This window comes from Haliotis asinina, chromosome 1, assembly GCF_037392515.1.
Source record: "Haliotis asinina isolate JCU_RB_2024 chromosome 1, JCU_Hal_asi_v2, whole genome shotgun sequence".
Taxonomy (NCBI): domain Eukaryota; kingdom Metazoa; phylum Mollusca; class Gastropoda; order Lepetellida; family Haliotidae; genus Haliotis; species Haliotis asinina.
In genome coordinates this window covers 53894320-53908257 of record NC_090280.1, presented here as the reverse complement: position 1 = coordinate 53908257, position 13938 = coordinate 53894320, and the positions used below count along the sequence as shown (strand labels likewise).

Sequence of the window (13938 nt, the reverse complement as noted above, 5' to 3'; positions counted from 1 at the left end):
AGCCTTTTGAACAGTTCAGACTTATACCAAACTGCTATGGTCAAGACAAACTAGACTTGATCCCTGGCACTTGAACTTTCTCTCATGGACACAACGTCAGGGATGGTTAAAAAGATAAAGGGAGTAGACATTCTCGGGTACATCCGCCGTATTCGTCCCCAAAGTTGTATGATTCCCAGGGAGTTGAGATTGATAACGTGACGCGCTGCTGAGACTGACATCCAGTGATCGAGGGAAAAACAAAACGCCTTTGGGGAGCTTGACTGGATATTGGCGCTGTACAAATTTATAGTATAATAACAGTAGTTTTCAGATTGCGGCTGAATGCATTTTATTTATTGTGCACAAAAATAACGATGCCTTCATAAATACAGCGTTAACTTACCAAAAGGTAACAACAGCAACAACCTACATTAGAGTGAGTGGGTTCAGTTTTACGCCGCACTCAGCAATATTCTAGCTACTTAGCGGCGGTCTGTGAATAATCGAGTCTGGACCAGACAATACAATGATTAACAACTGAAGCATCGATCTACGAAGCTGGGTTAAGACGACATGTGTCAATCAAGTCAGCGAGCACCTGATCCCGTTAGTCGCCTCTCACGACAACCATGGGTCACTGAAGATCAATTCTATCCCGGATCTTCAGCTGTACCTTATTACATACAAATAAGTATGAATCAACATCAGATGTACACACTGAAGAACTATAGATCACTCGGTATAGGACAATATTCCTGCCGCCTGCCCGTTGTTAGTTGTTTAAATCTATGTTTCAACTGTTTGAATATTTGTCACGAGGGTCAGTTAACGTGATCGGGTGGCCAGGCTCTCTGACTTGGTTGATGCATGACACCGTATCCATACTGTGTAGATCGATGCAGTGGATGGATTGTCTGGCCCCTACTCTATTATTTATAGATCAATATCATGTAGCTGAAAAATTTAGTGCAGTATTTAACAAACAGCACCCGAAGAAAAGTCATTTTCGTGGACCCAAAATGATAACCAGAGATTCTGTATTCCCTAACAAAACCTACTGGAACTGAAATCTACAAGACTGCAAATTTATATATCTATAAGCTGTACCATGTATAGTCAGAATTACAACTACCGTATTAATTCAAATGATGTTCTGTTCATTTTCGACGTGACGTAAAAAGTGAAATACCGCTAGGTTGTTGCCTGTAATTGTGCGTGTCATTATTTCCCAAAGACATTTTCAGAAATTAAAATGATGGAATATTGACTGTGATCTGTGTGGAACAAATATTCACAGTTATGACGTTTAATAATTTATGCACTTTGGATCATATAAAAATATTGATCATCTAACACCTGTCACTTTCAACACTGTGGTCACCTCGTCAGTGTGACACTGTTTGTTCCCACAGTAGCCTTCCCTTGTGTACGTTCTCATTGTATCCTTCACTTCTCACTGTAACACTATCATCATTCTCAGTGTGCCGCTGTTCAAATCGTATTCTTCACCTTTCGGTGTGACACTGTTCACATCGTATCCTTCACCTCTCGGTGTGACACTGTTCACATCGTATCCTTCACTTCTCAGTGTGACACTGTCATCATCGTATCCTTCACTTCTCAATGTAACACTGTCATCATCGTATCCTTCACTTCTCGGTGTGACACTGTTCACATCGTATTCTTCACCTTTCGGTGTGACACTGTTCACATCTTTTCCTTCACTTCCCGGTGTGACACTGTTCACATCATATCCTTCACTTCTCAGTGTGACACTGTTCACATCGTATTCTTCACCTTTCGGTGTGACGCTGGTCACATCGTATCCTTCACTTCTCAGTGTGACACTGTTCGTGCCGTAGCCTTCATTTCTCGGCGTGACACTATCTGGTCACATCGTATCCTTCACTTCTCAGTGTGACACGGCCGTAGTCTTCATTTCTCGGCGTGACACTATCTGGTCGCATATCGTATTCTGTGTGTCTCTTATTATACACTGTTGCTCGGGAGATGATATTCGACTTTTCTATGTAAAGAAAGCTATGTTTTGGCTGAAAAACAACAACATCCAATATTATAGAATTTCAAAATTATGTCACGCCTACACCTGTTGTCACTCCTAACCTTTATTTACTGTATAGGGACTGACATGGGGTCAGTGAAGGTCATTTTGTTCATGTCTGACCAGATATCAATAGATATACAAAAAGAACTTTATTAAGCACCTCCTAGATTTTCAACATATACATACACCTTCTCGAGGTGACCACGATGGAAAACGTGAGTTTTTCTGTCACGCATGACTTTTTGACTCATAAGAAACGACAAAATGATTGGAATCCATGCTGATTTTGTGTTGATAATAGCTCAGGTTTAACAAGAAAACACAGATCGATTTTTTTACACCGCCATGTCAGTAGAAGTTTGGCCCTGCGGAATTTATTGATGAATGTGAACATTTGAAATGCCATTTTACACGAGTCAGTGTCAGTACTAGGTGCAATCTCCGTGTGACTGTATGACAGTCACAAGTCTCCTCCTCATACTCTCTGTCAGCCTCCTCCTCTGAAGAGGCAGTCTATGTCATTCGTCGTGTAAAGCAGTTTCCAGTTGGGCCAGTTTCTATACACGTGGATCACTTTGTTGCACACAACGACCAACGACAATGCTTTCTTTTGTCAAAACCGAACATTTAATGCAATTGTTTCGTACCAACACACACACACACACACACACACACACACACACACACACACACGCATACACACACACACCACCCGTCTCCAACATCTGTATCCACCCCTGTTAACAGTTATATAATTATATATATTGCTTTCAAATTTAGCCCTTTACCTGTAATATTTCTCATTTATGTCAACATAAATCCACGTATAGAACTGCCTGGCCTCCTGTTTCAGGTTTCTATACGACAGGGAGCTCAAACCTTCTGACTGCATGCGTTCCTCGGCCGTCCACAGCAACTGGAACCTGCAGGGCAAGGGGGGATAATCAACGAATGAACAAATTCGGGTGAAGCGGTGGAAGCATTATGGGTCATTATGGATCAACATTTAAATTAGACTATACTATATACCATTGCCCATTAATCTGATACAGACTATACCCATTTATTTCCCCTGTTGTTTTTACACTGCTCATTTCCAAATGTTGACACAGTGGGAGCAAACCGAGCAGCTCATCTGGTTTTCTGCACATGGTCTGCGGCCTCAGAAACTATTGTTTCAGTGCAGCTGAAATAGGGACTAAATTGTGACTGCGTCTGTGCATACCTTAATTATCTGCCTAGGGTATAGCTAGGGTATGGTCAGTGTTAACAGGTCTGAAATTAAATCTGAAGTTTGTTCAGTGTTAACAAGTGTTTTGGGAGGGAAGACCGCGGTGTATTATATATATTCTTTCATTTATTCACATATGTACTTCTTTTTTTTATTCTTTTTCTTTATTTCTTTCATTCATTCACGTACAATTCTTGCTCTTAATTCTTACTATAATTCATTCATTCACTCATTGTAAAATTCAGACTGATACAGTAAACTGGCTGAAGCTCTGTTAAACCCAGCTGAAGTTGCGCTGGGAACGAGCCAAGTCACTGTGTGCGCTGAAGCATGACGAGGCACACGTTAATTAGTACAAATGGTAAAGAAAGCAAGCGAGTGACCTATCCCTGTTGTAGATTATCCCTGATATGATTTTGTTTGACAACGATATATGAATCGATACTTAAACGACGCATCAAGTAGAGTAAAAGAAGTTGTTATCCATATAGAATCTTACTTTCTTGTGACTTGCCATACTTCCAAAATGCTCATCAAACAGATCATCTGTCTGTACACAAAATAAGCCCTCAGCGTATCAGGAAATGAGCCAGCCAATCTAAAGCCGTCGTTTCACTTGAGTGCACACTCACCCGCTATGACTGGGTTCGGTCTCCCGAAGGCTTCGTTTCGAGGGAAGTAAGCCCAAGTACAAAATATCGCACTTTTGAACCGCGTTTGTACGCTTTTACTTTTGTTTGATTTTTTACAAGCAGAAATGTATATTATATGTCATAACTAATTGATAATTGGATTTTAATTATGTTTGATTTTTTGGTTGCATGTGACCTTTGACGTTGCCTACTACAGGGCTCTAGTCATTGCTCTTGCTGACATTGTTTCCCTACAGTATATAGTACCTGGTATTGCTGACTCTGTGCCCTACAGGATATAGGACCTGATATTGCTTACATTGTTTCCCTACAGTATACAGTACGTGATATTGCTGACTGTGTTTCCCTACAGTATATAGTACCTGATATTGCTGACATTGTTTCCTTACAGTATATAGTACCTGATATTACTGACATTGTTTCCTTACAGTATATAGTACCTGATATTGCTGACATTGTTTCCTTACAGTATATAGTACCTGGTATTGCTGACATTGTTGCCCTACAGTAGGTAGTACCTGATATTAGTGACATTGTTTCCTTACAGAATATAGTACGTGACATTGCTGACTCTGTTTCCTTACATTATATAGTACCTGATATTGGTGACATTGTTTCCTTACAGTATATAGTACCTGATATTGGTGACATTGTTTCCCTACAGTATATAGTACCTGATATTGCTGACTCTGCTTCCCTACAGTATATAGTACCTGATATTGCTGACATTGTTTCCCTACAGTATATAGTACCTGATTTTGGTGACATTGTTTCCCTACAGTATATAGTACCTGATATTGGTGACATTGTTTCCTTACAGTATGTAGTACCTGGTACTGTTGACATTGTCTCCCCTACAGTATCAAGTACCTAGTATTGCTGACACTGTTCCCTCTGTCCTCATCGTGGTATACAGCCTTGTATCTCCCTATCTTCCTCGGGTAACGGGATATCTTGTAGCCTTTGTAAGCTAGTCTGGAACAAAAAGGTGTCTTGAGAAGTTTAGGAAGGAAACAACGAGGCTGACAATTGCATGGATGGCTGATTAGGTGGGTCACCAACATTGCTTTCTAAACAACTCCAGCTATAATAGGTATATGCATGTAACCTTCTTCATTTTGAGAAACACGTCGTTTGCTCACATATGTGTAAGACTTCTAAATTCTGTTCAAAAACTTTCACTTCAGCCACAGGTGAAGGTCCGGATTGGAAATGTTCTTCAGTGTCCCCTTCTTGTCCTAAGAGGTGACTGACGGAATCGGGTGGTCAGGCTCGCTGACTTGCTTGACACATGTGAACATATCCCAGTTGCGCATGCTGTTGATCACTGGACAGTCCAAACTTGATTATTTACAGATCGCCCCAGTCTAGATTGGCTATTGCTGCGGCGTCAAAATCAAACAAATAAATTGAACTTCAGACATGTAGAACAATGCAGCGTTCTTCTGTATATATGGGGCAGAGGGGTAGCCTAGTGGTTAAATCGTTCGCTCGTCACGCCGAAGACTCGAGTTGGATATCCCCACGTGGGTGCAATGTATGTGAAGCTTATTTCTGGTGTCCCCCGCTGTGATATTGCTGGAATATTGCTAAAAGCGGCGTACAACTAAACTCACTCACTCACTTTTTCCAACTATGACAGATTGGCTCGATTTGTCCTAGTTGATGATACAATGTCTCTACATACCAGACGTGTAGATGAATTTCGTGTGTTGTAGTTATATGTGTGTAGTATGCGTCGTTGGTTTCTGTGAGTACTACATTGTAGGTGTGTGACTGGCTTTACGAATGACAGACTGGCTCGATTTAACCTACATGCAGTTGATGATACAATGTTTCTACATACCAGACGTGTAGATGAATTCCGTGTGTTGTAGTTATATGTGTGTAGTATGCGTCGTTGGTTTCTGTATGTGTACTATAAGTTCGACTGGGTTTTGTGTGTACTATATGTTCGACTAGTGTTTGTGTGTACTGTATGTTCGACTGGGTGTGCGTATTATTTATGTGAGTATTATATGAGTGATATATACCTGCACAACAAGTCGTCGTCTTCTCCACCCCAGCCGAAGTACAGGTTTGAGTGTCCATTGATGTCCAAGTAAGTATCCTTCGACAGCGCCATGACACCACCAGCATAAGCATGGAAGCCGCCGCCACTGAAAGATGGCGTATGACAGCACCACTGTAGTCTTCAACGTTTACGGCTAGGACAGATAGGCAAGGAGAAGACTGTCACAAACTGTGCCGCCGATCTAACTGGTCCGTTTCTGAATGCAGTTCAGTCGGAATTCCACTCCAGTCGAAATAATATGATTAGGTCAGACATTTAACTAAAGCTCCAGGTATATCGTTGATCTGATATTGTTCAATAATTGTCTTATAGACAGTTCACCTCCAAAGATTTAGAAGAAAGAAGAAATAAAGGTTCTTCTTGTATGTTTCATATTTAGATCTATTAATGAAGATTGAAAGTGACACTAAAGCTCCCAAAGACAGCATGAGAACAGGGAAGATAACCTTCTCTTTATGTCAAGAGTGTTCCAACAGTATCAGTCTTTGGTGTGAACATTTACCAATTTATGAAGTGTTTACATTTTTTATTATTGTTTATTTATTTAAAGTATTTATGCCCTTTCTACGGTTATTTCAAATAACGTTATAAATGTTGTATTGGTGACCTACTTGTCATATTTGCTGTTGGACACAGTCTGGGCGTGGCACCACATATCTAGGCAACATTACATTGGTGACCTACTTGCCACATATCTAGGCAACGTTACATTGGTGAAGTACTTGCCACATATCTAGGCAACGTTACACTGGTGACCTACTTGTCATATCTATGGAACGTTACATTGGTGACCTACTTGCCACATATCTAGGCAACGTTACATTGGTGACCTACTTGTCATATCTATGGAACGTTACATTGGTGACCTACTTGCCACATATCTAGGCAACGTTACATCGGTGACCTACTTGTCATATCTATGGAACATTACATCGGTGACCTACTTGCCACATATCTAGGCAACGCTACATTGGTGACCTACTTGTCATATTTGCTGTTGGACACAGCCATGTGCCTGGGCGTGGCACCACATCGGTAGAGGTTATGATCCGTCACCGGCATAAGATCTACATCGTGGAAAACAAAGCAGGTGAAGTTGTTCGTCTTGAGAGCTTCCAAAAAGCCGATGTTCATCAGAAGGGCTCTGTTAAACGTAACGTTGGGCACCTACAACAGAGTAGTATGTATACATGTCTCTGGTAGATGTCTTTGGTGTGTAATATCCATGTACAACTAAACCTGAATACTGTACATGGTCAGTGTGCGAAATAGCACTGACCCGCTAGCCTGTGGGTGGTAAAACTCCAATCGGGACAGTGATAAACATGTTCATCGTATCAGAAGCGTGTCAACATTCAAAGTCCGGGCTGGTGAATTGTTTGGGGGGTTGTCCGAATGGCTAGAAACGCTTCACACACCATAAATGGTATTTATATAGCAGAACGTGACAACTGTACGACATTGAAATTGCATTTTAGTGAGTGCGTGAGCATGGCTTTTAGCGATATTATCATGAAGGGGATGACAAGGAGGCTCGACACTCTACCCACAATAGGAATGGAACCTGCATGAACGCTTTAACCACTAGAATAAATCGCCCCATGTCGATCCCGATAGCCAGCTTTTACCAGTACTATGGGTTGCTGAATATCACATTTTAACCCGGATCTTCATGAGTCCACACAGTGACATTAGAGAGGAAGACAATGTTTCTCAATTTCTAAGATGCTTTGCTACAGAACAGCTGTCATGTATAGTGGATGCTGTCGAAACCGGCACACTGTCCAATCCGGCAAGGTGTCAACACCAGCTTAAAGTCCTAGTCCTGTCTGTGGCTTGAACATTTATCATCAGCTCTACAATCAGGCACGTTGTCTAAACTGGATGATTTCTTCAGTCCCGATGAGTGCCGGTTTAGAAAGCTTCCACGGTATAGTGAAATACACTTGTGCCCTGAACTATTATGACGTTAAAACACTCAGATCCAAAAGTCCACATATTTCAATTGATACAGTTCAGGGCGCACTTGCACAAAGCGATCTTAGCGCTACAATGATTGTAACTCCCATTCTCCAACATAAGCCTAAGCCAGTAGTAGTGCTGGTAGGCCCTGGGATTTAAAAGTGTACCTTATCATAATATTAATGGGGGTTGAGAGAACTGAATTTCTTCAGTATATTAGTGCGCTCGTACTCAAGTGAATTCACGTCAACGTCCCCATTGTCGCTAAATGTAAGATTATCTGCATCCCACATTGGATAAACATGGAGGATGATACACATAACTTAAAACTTGATAAAACGAATTAGCGACGTGCTGTTGTCTCACCGGTTCAACAACAAAGATGGCGAACTCTGCCTGCTGCCGGACTAGGAAGGGAATGAGGTGGTTGAGGAGAATCACCAGGTGGCGCTGCCTGTTCCTGTAAGCCACAATGACAGCAGTCTTCGTTCGGGACAGGCAATCTGGTGGCTTGTAGTGTCCCCCTGGGCGGAAAGATGAGGAGAATGCCTGACTGAGATGAAGCAGATCGGTAGGGCTTTCATCCACTTGAGTCACACCAACTGCAAACACGAACGTACCGTCACGCGAACTTACCATAACACTCGCAAATCATTTTATATATATTTTATATATATTTTACAGAAAAAGTAACGCGTCACTGGCTTTGTATCATGTTTTTTAATAGAAGACATAAACATGAACGTTTTGTTTTATGAAGTTTCATTGCGTTTCTTTAGCTGTTCCGCATAGCATCAAATGACATCTACTATCAGACACAGACACTGAAATATCTATAGTGATATGGCAGAAACAGTGTGTTATAAGATACTACCAAGAAGCGGTGATGTCTTTGGACATAGTCCTGGAGTCTTGACATCTCCATCCTTCTGGGTAAAGTCGGGGTCCTCATCAACAAACACTGGAGAAGACATCAACTTGACAAGGATCTGACCCGGGTGTCGAAACTTCACCGGGACCGTGTTGATATCACCGATCAGGAAAATGACGAGGACCAACAGGGAAATCAGTAGCAGATGTTTTGCTTGCACAGGGCCAATTTTACCAAATCTAATCCAGAAGATGATCTTTTTGTGAACCTGAACATTACAAAAGCAAAACATAAAACCAAGAAATAAATATATTACTGAGTTATCTATTGACACCGATGGTGATTTCTATACTTTAAACACATCTATTTACGACGTTATATCCACGCTAGCATACAAATCTATTCATGACGATATAACCACACTAAGATACGTCCACACTGTTATTCATGTATCTTTTAACAGCTGGCATATCTTTTTGACGTATCTTCTGACAACTAACATATCTATTGACGACGGTAAAACCACTCTTAGATACACCCACACTATTACTGACATATCTATTGACAACTGACACATCTATTGACAACTGACATATTTATTGACGACAATATAACCACACTAAGATACGTCGACACTAATATTGATGTATTTATTGACAGCTGGCATATATATTGACAACTGACATATCTGTTGACAACTAACATATCTATTAACGACAGTAAAATTACTCTACGATACACCCACGTTATAACCACTCAAAGATACGTCCACTTTACCACTGACATTTCTAATATACGACAAAATGTTATGGATGTCAACTTCTTCTTTATTGTTTTCACCACGTTTCTGGGCTATTCCCTACCCCTTCGTCATGTGGAATAGCCCAGAAAAGTTTTGAAAACACCCATAACATTTTGTCGTATATTAGAATACCGACTTCTAAATGCCTCTCAAGAACTGTTTATTTCAAGTAACCACGATCTCAGGAACTGGTTATATTTCTGACCATGGTGTCAGCATGAATCACCTATTTTATTCCTGATCTTTTTTATGACTGGGGAGGGGCTGTGGGATAGCTTAGTGGATAAAGCATCAGCTTGTCACGCTGAAGACACTGGTTCGATTCCCCACAGTTGTACAGTGTGTGGTGTGTGGAACATTTCTATAAGCGGCGTAAAACCACATTAAGTCACTCATGACCAGGGTCTAAAGACTCTATGAAGGACTGATATATCTATTTACCACGATCGTTGGACACTATGATAGACCTGTTTGATTCCTGACATGACTATTATCCAAGGCCTAGATTTTTTAAGCGCTCTTAGCGCAAAGACAGTCGTAAGTGCCATGCATTATTAACTTACGACTATCTTAATAAATGGAATCGATGCCATGGAGGCTTTATTGCAGCTGATTTCTACTTGCAGTTAATTATACACATTGATAAAACGCAATATATCTATGGCACATATGGGTACACACACCATCTATTCCGAATTATGATCTATTCAGTGTGGTATAATAGATAATCCAAAATGTTCTTGTGGATATATTTGTGAAAATTCTTATCATTACCTTTTTGACTGTGAACTAAATAGTCAACAATAGTCAACAATAGTCAACAATAGTCAACAATAGTCAACAGAGATCTACTATGATCATGATGATGGCTACTTTACGCAGTGTTACTAATGTTACTATAAACTCTGAGTTACTGCTACGTGGCAATGCAGATCTGACTGATCGTGCCAATCAAAACATATTTAAAATTGTTCAAACATATATTTGTCAATCAAAAAGATTTTCTTAATTAATGCAATTTTTCTCATCTTTCTGTTCTTGTCTGTCCGTCTTGTATAATGAATGTAAATAATATTATGTAAATACTACGGAGAAGTGTTCTAAGTTGTATAACTTGTACCAAATCCTTTTGTGACGAATAAAATATGTTTAAACCAGAACACACACAATCACATTGCAATAAACTATAAGCTTGAAACACTATATAAAAACAATAAATGTATGGCATATATGGACACACACATCATCACATTTTAGTCATACATTAACACATATATCATTTTCGTTTGGCAAATGGAAATCTATAAGGAACACACGAAGGCCCTTTCCTAACTGTGGTAAAGATGTTGACGTTTTCGTCGAGTAGAGATATATTCTTCTGTGTATTTACTATGAAGTAAACATTTAACCATGAGCACCTGTTTAATGTCAGGATGCGATGGTTTCATGTACTGATACATTCATGACATCCACCTACTTTCAAACTACATACCTCTACAATACTCCTTAGGCTAAAAAAAGGTGAAATGTTTCTCGGACATCGGCGCGTCGCTTTATTTGTGCGCGTAGTCATTTTCATTGCCATTTGAAAAAAAAAATGACTTGGCCACGTCTCGATCATCCATATGTCCACTATAAGGACGAGTGTCTATAAGAACGAGAGTGACTGAATCTACAACTCAGTAACACATGCCAAACTTCTAAAGCTGTATTTCTGAAATGTGTTCCTCCCTCGTTTTAATTTTTGTATCAAAAATTAAGAAAAGGTCCTATCGCCCTCGTCACCTTCGGAAAAAATGTGCCCGAGATACATTAAATCATTATTGTGCAGCCTAATGGGAAAAGCATATGAAGTAAAAGATCAGTTCCGAATGTTTATGCAAGCCCATTTGTATAATTTCTGTGTAATAATTTCCCCCCTTTACAAACAGAAATTGCTTCTGAGGATAATGAAGACTGGCTGGGGCGTAGCTGAAACTATTAAAATCAGGCCAGGCTTACACACGATTGTTGCAAAAAGAAGGTTGGGCAATACTATTTGAATGAAAAAGCTTTGCAATCTGTCGGTCTTACAAGAAGAAATTGGCTTACTACGCACCGGACCGCGTTTTCCTATACACTGGCGTTTTATACTTACAAACCCGGTTTTACGTTTTATGTATTGAATTTCGCATTATGAATCTGATTGTCATCTTTATCATCATTATCACAATCATTAATTTATTAAACGTAAACGTTGACTCAGTGGACATTCCGTTTTCTTCACACAATGGCGCTTGACTTGACTCGTACGCGAGCTGAGTACGATTTATGACTTTGGGAAAGGTTAGTCAAACACAGAGATGTTTATTTAGCGTCGATATCACCTTGCATAAAGGGTGTGTATATTGAGGCATTGGAGATATCGGATAGGTCTAGCGTTGACTACCTGTAACTAACGAATCGAAATTAAGTGAAGTCCAATCCTACTCTGAGCGTTATGTTCAGTACGAAACGTCTTGAGTAGTTTTATTACGTAAACACTGTTCAAATTGTTTTATAATCAAATAGATCTATCAAATGGCCACAGACACCTTGATCTGGATAGCGTGGGTATTTTCAAATCCTAAGTCTCAGTAATGTAATATGAGCATTCATGCACTGTCCACTTTGAAGAGTCGCCTTGGCAACAGCTATCCGCCCAGTGGAGGTAGTCGCAAGTTAACGTTAATGTATGACACTTACGACAGTCTTAGCTCTAAGAGAGCTTCGAATATCTAGGCCATGTACACAAACATAGACACGTTGATGACGAAAGCATAGAGATGATGTAGACACTGAGATGCCGAAGACACAGAGATGACGAAAACACTGTGGTGACGTAGACACAGAGATGACGAACACATGAAGATGATGTAGACACAGAGATACCGAAGACATAGAGATGACGTAGACACAGACATGACTAACACATAGATGTGATGTAGACACAGAGATAACGAGGACACAGAGATGACGAACACACAGATGAAAAAGACATAAAATGACGTAGACCACAGTGACTCGAAGACATAGAGATGACGTAGACACAGAGATGACGAACACACAAAGATGATGTAGGCACAGAGATAACGAAGACACAGAGATGACGAACACACAGATGAAAAAACATAAAATGATGTAGACACAGTGACTTGAAGACATAGAGATGACACCCAGAGACACCCAGGCACAAAAAACTGTCCGGGACAGAGTCACAGATAAAGGGGAATGACATGAAAGAAAGACATAGAAACACTCAGACTGGGACACGAAGGCCATGAGACACAGACAGAGATAGAGAGGCAAATACACAGAGAAACAGGTACATAGATACAGACAGGTAGAAACACGGAGACACAAATGTACAGACACAGAGAGGCACGCCGTCATACCGACATAGATGCAGAGAGACATGAACGCATACAAGGGTGTACAGACACGTTGATATGCCAACTGGTGTATGGTAGGGTTAGTCTGATTACTCGACAAATCGACAAGTAGCCCGACCGAGGGCAGAGAGATATTGTGGGTACGATTTTATCAAGACTGTTGTTGGTATGATTCACTTATGGTGTTAACTAACATTTTTCAACAAGTGGTAATAAATAAAGTTTACATTTTCACCATTAATGACCTACCTGCATAGTTTAGTCAGCCTGTTACCCACCCTAACGCTTGGTGTAGTGACGTTGAACTGGGCCTCGATCACCGCGTGTGCATTCAGAAACGCCCCACACAAAAGACACACAAATTCCCTTGGAGTAGAGAGTCATTGCTCTTCTCTCAAGTTTGATCAACTTTGAAAAAATATGAATGAAAAAATAGTGATGCATACTAATATGACCATATATGCTAATTAGTAACGATAACATCAAAACTCGGTTTTATGTTCGGAAAAGACTGTGTAAGTCTATGTCGCTTGACCTCCGAACTTGTCAGATAAGGTGAGTCCGGCTTATTGTATCTGTGGTTAAACTCGGCTATGGAGATAAACACAACGAACGGGTACAACGTAACAATTGTGTAACACCAGCACATGTACAAACTGAATATGCTAAAGCAAAACGCATATGACCACTGGCAACATAACACGCACATAATAATATACCTCAGACCAGCATTTTTTGCACAACGCTCACTACACATTTCAAACATAACACTTACAGTAGCATTCCCTTCATAAGCAATCCTTGGCGTCGCTCCACAGATAACGCTCAGAATAGCCTTTATGGTATAGGCAGCTTTACACAGAGCGCTCAGTAGTGTTTCATTGACGT

General features: G+C 40.4%; 1 protein-coding gene across 1 annotated transcript; it reads right to left on the bottom strand.

The window, feature by feature from the left end:
• Positions 1-314: 314 nt before the first annotated feature.
• LOC137280912 (beta-1,4-galactosyltransferase 4-like) lies at positions 315-13458 on the bottom strand. The gene is made up of 8 exons (XM_067812099.1): positions 13300-13458; positions 8842-9106; positions 8334-8569; positions 6988-7172; positions 5965-6090; positions 4802-4906; positions 2836-2970; positions 315-2033 (listed from the first exon to the last, which is right to left on the bottom strand). Exons 1-8 carry the CDS (start codon positions 13303-13305, stop codon positions 2009-2011), a joined length of 1083 nt encoding a protein of 360 aa, XP_067668200.1. The 5' UTR covers positions 13306-13458; the 3' UTR covers positions 315-2008.
• Positions 13459-13938: the final 480 nt, after the last annotated feature.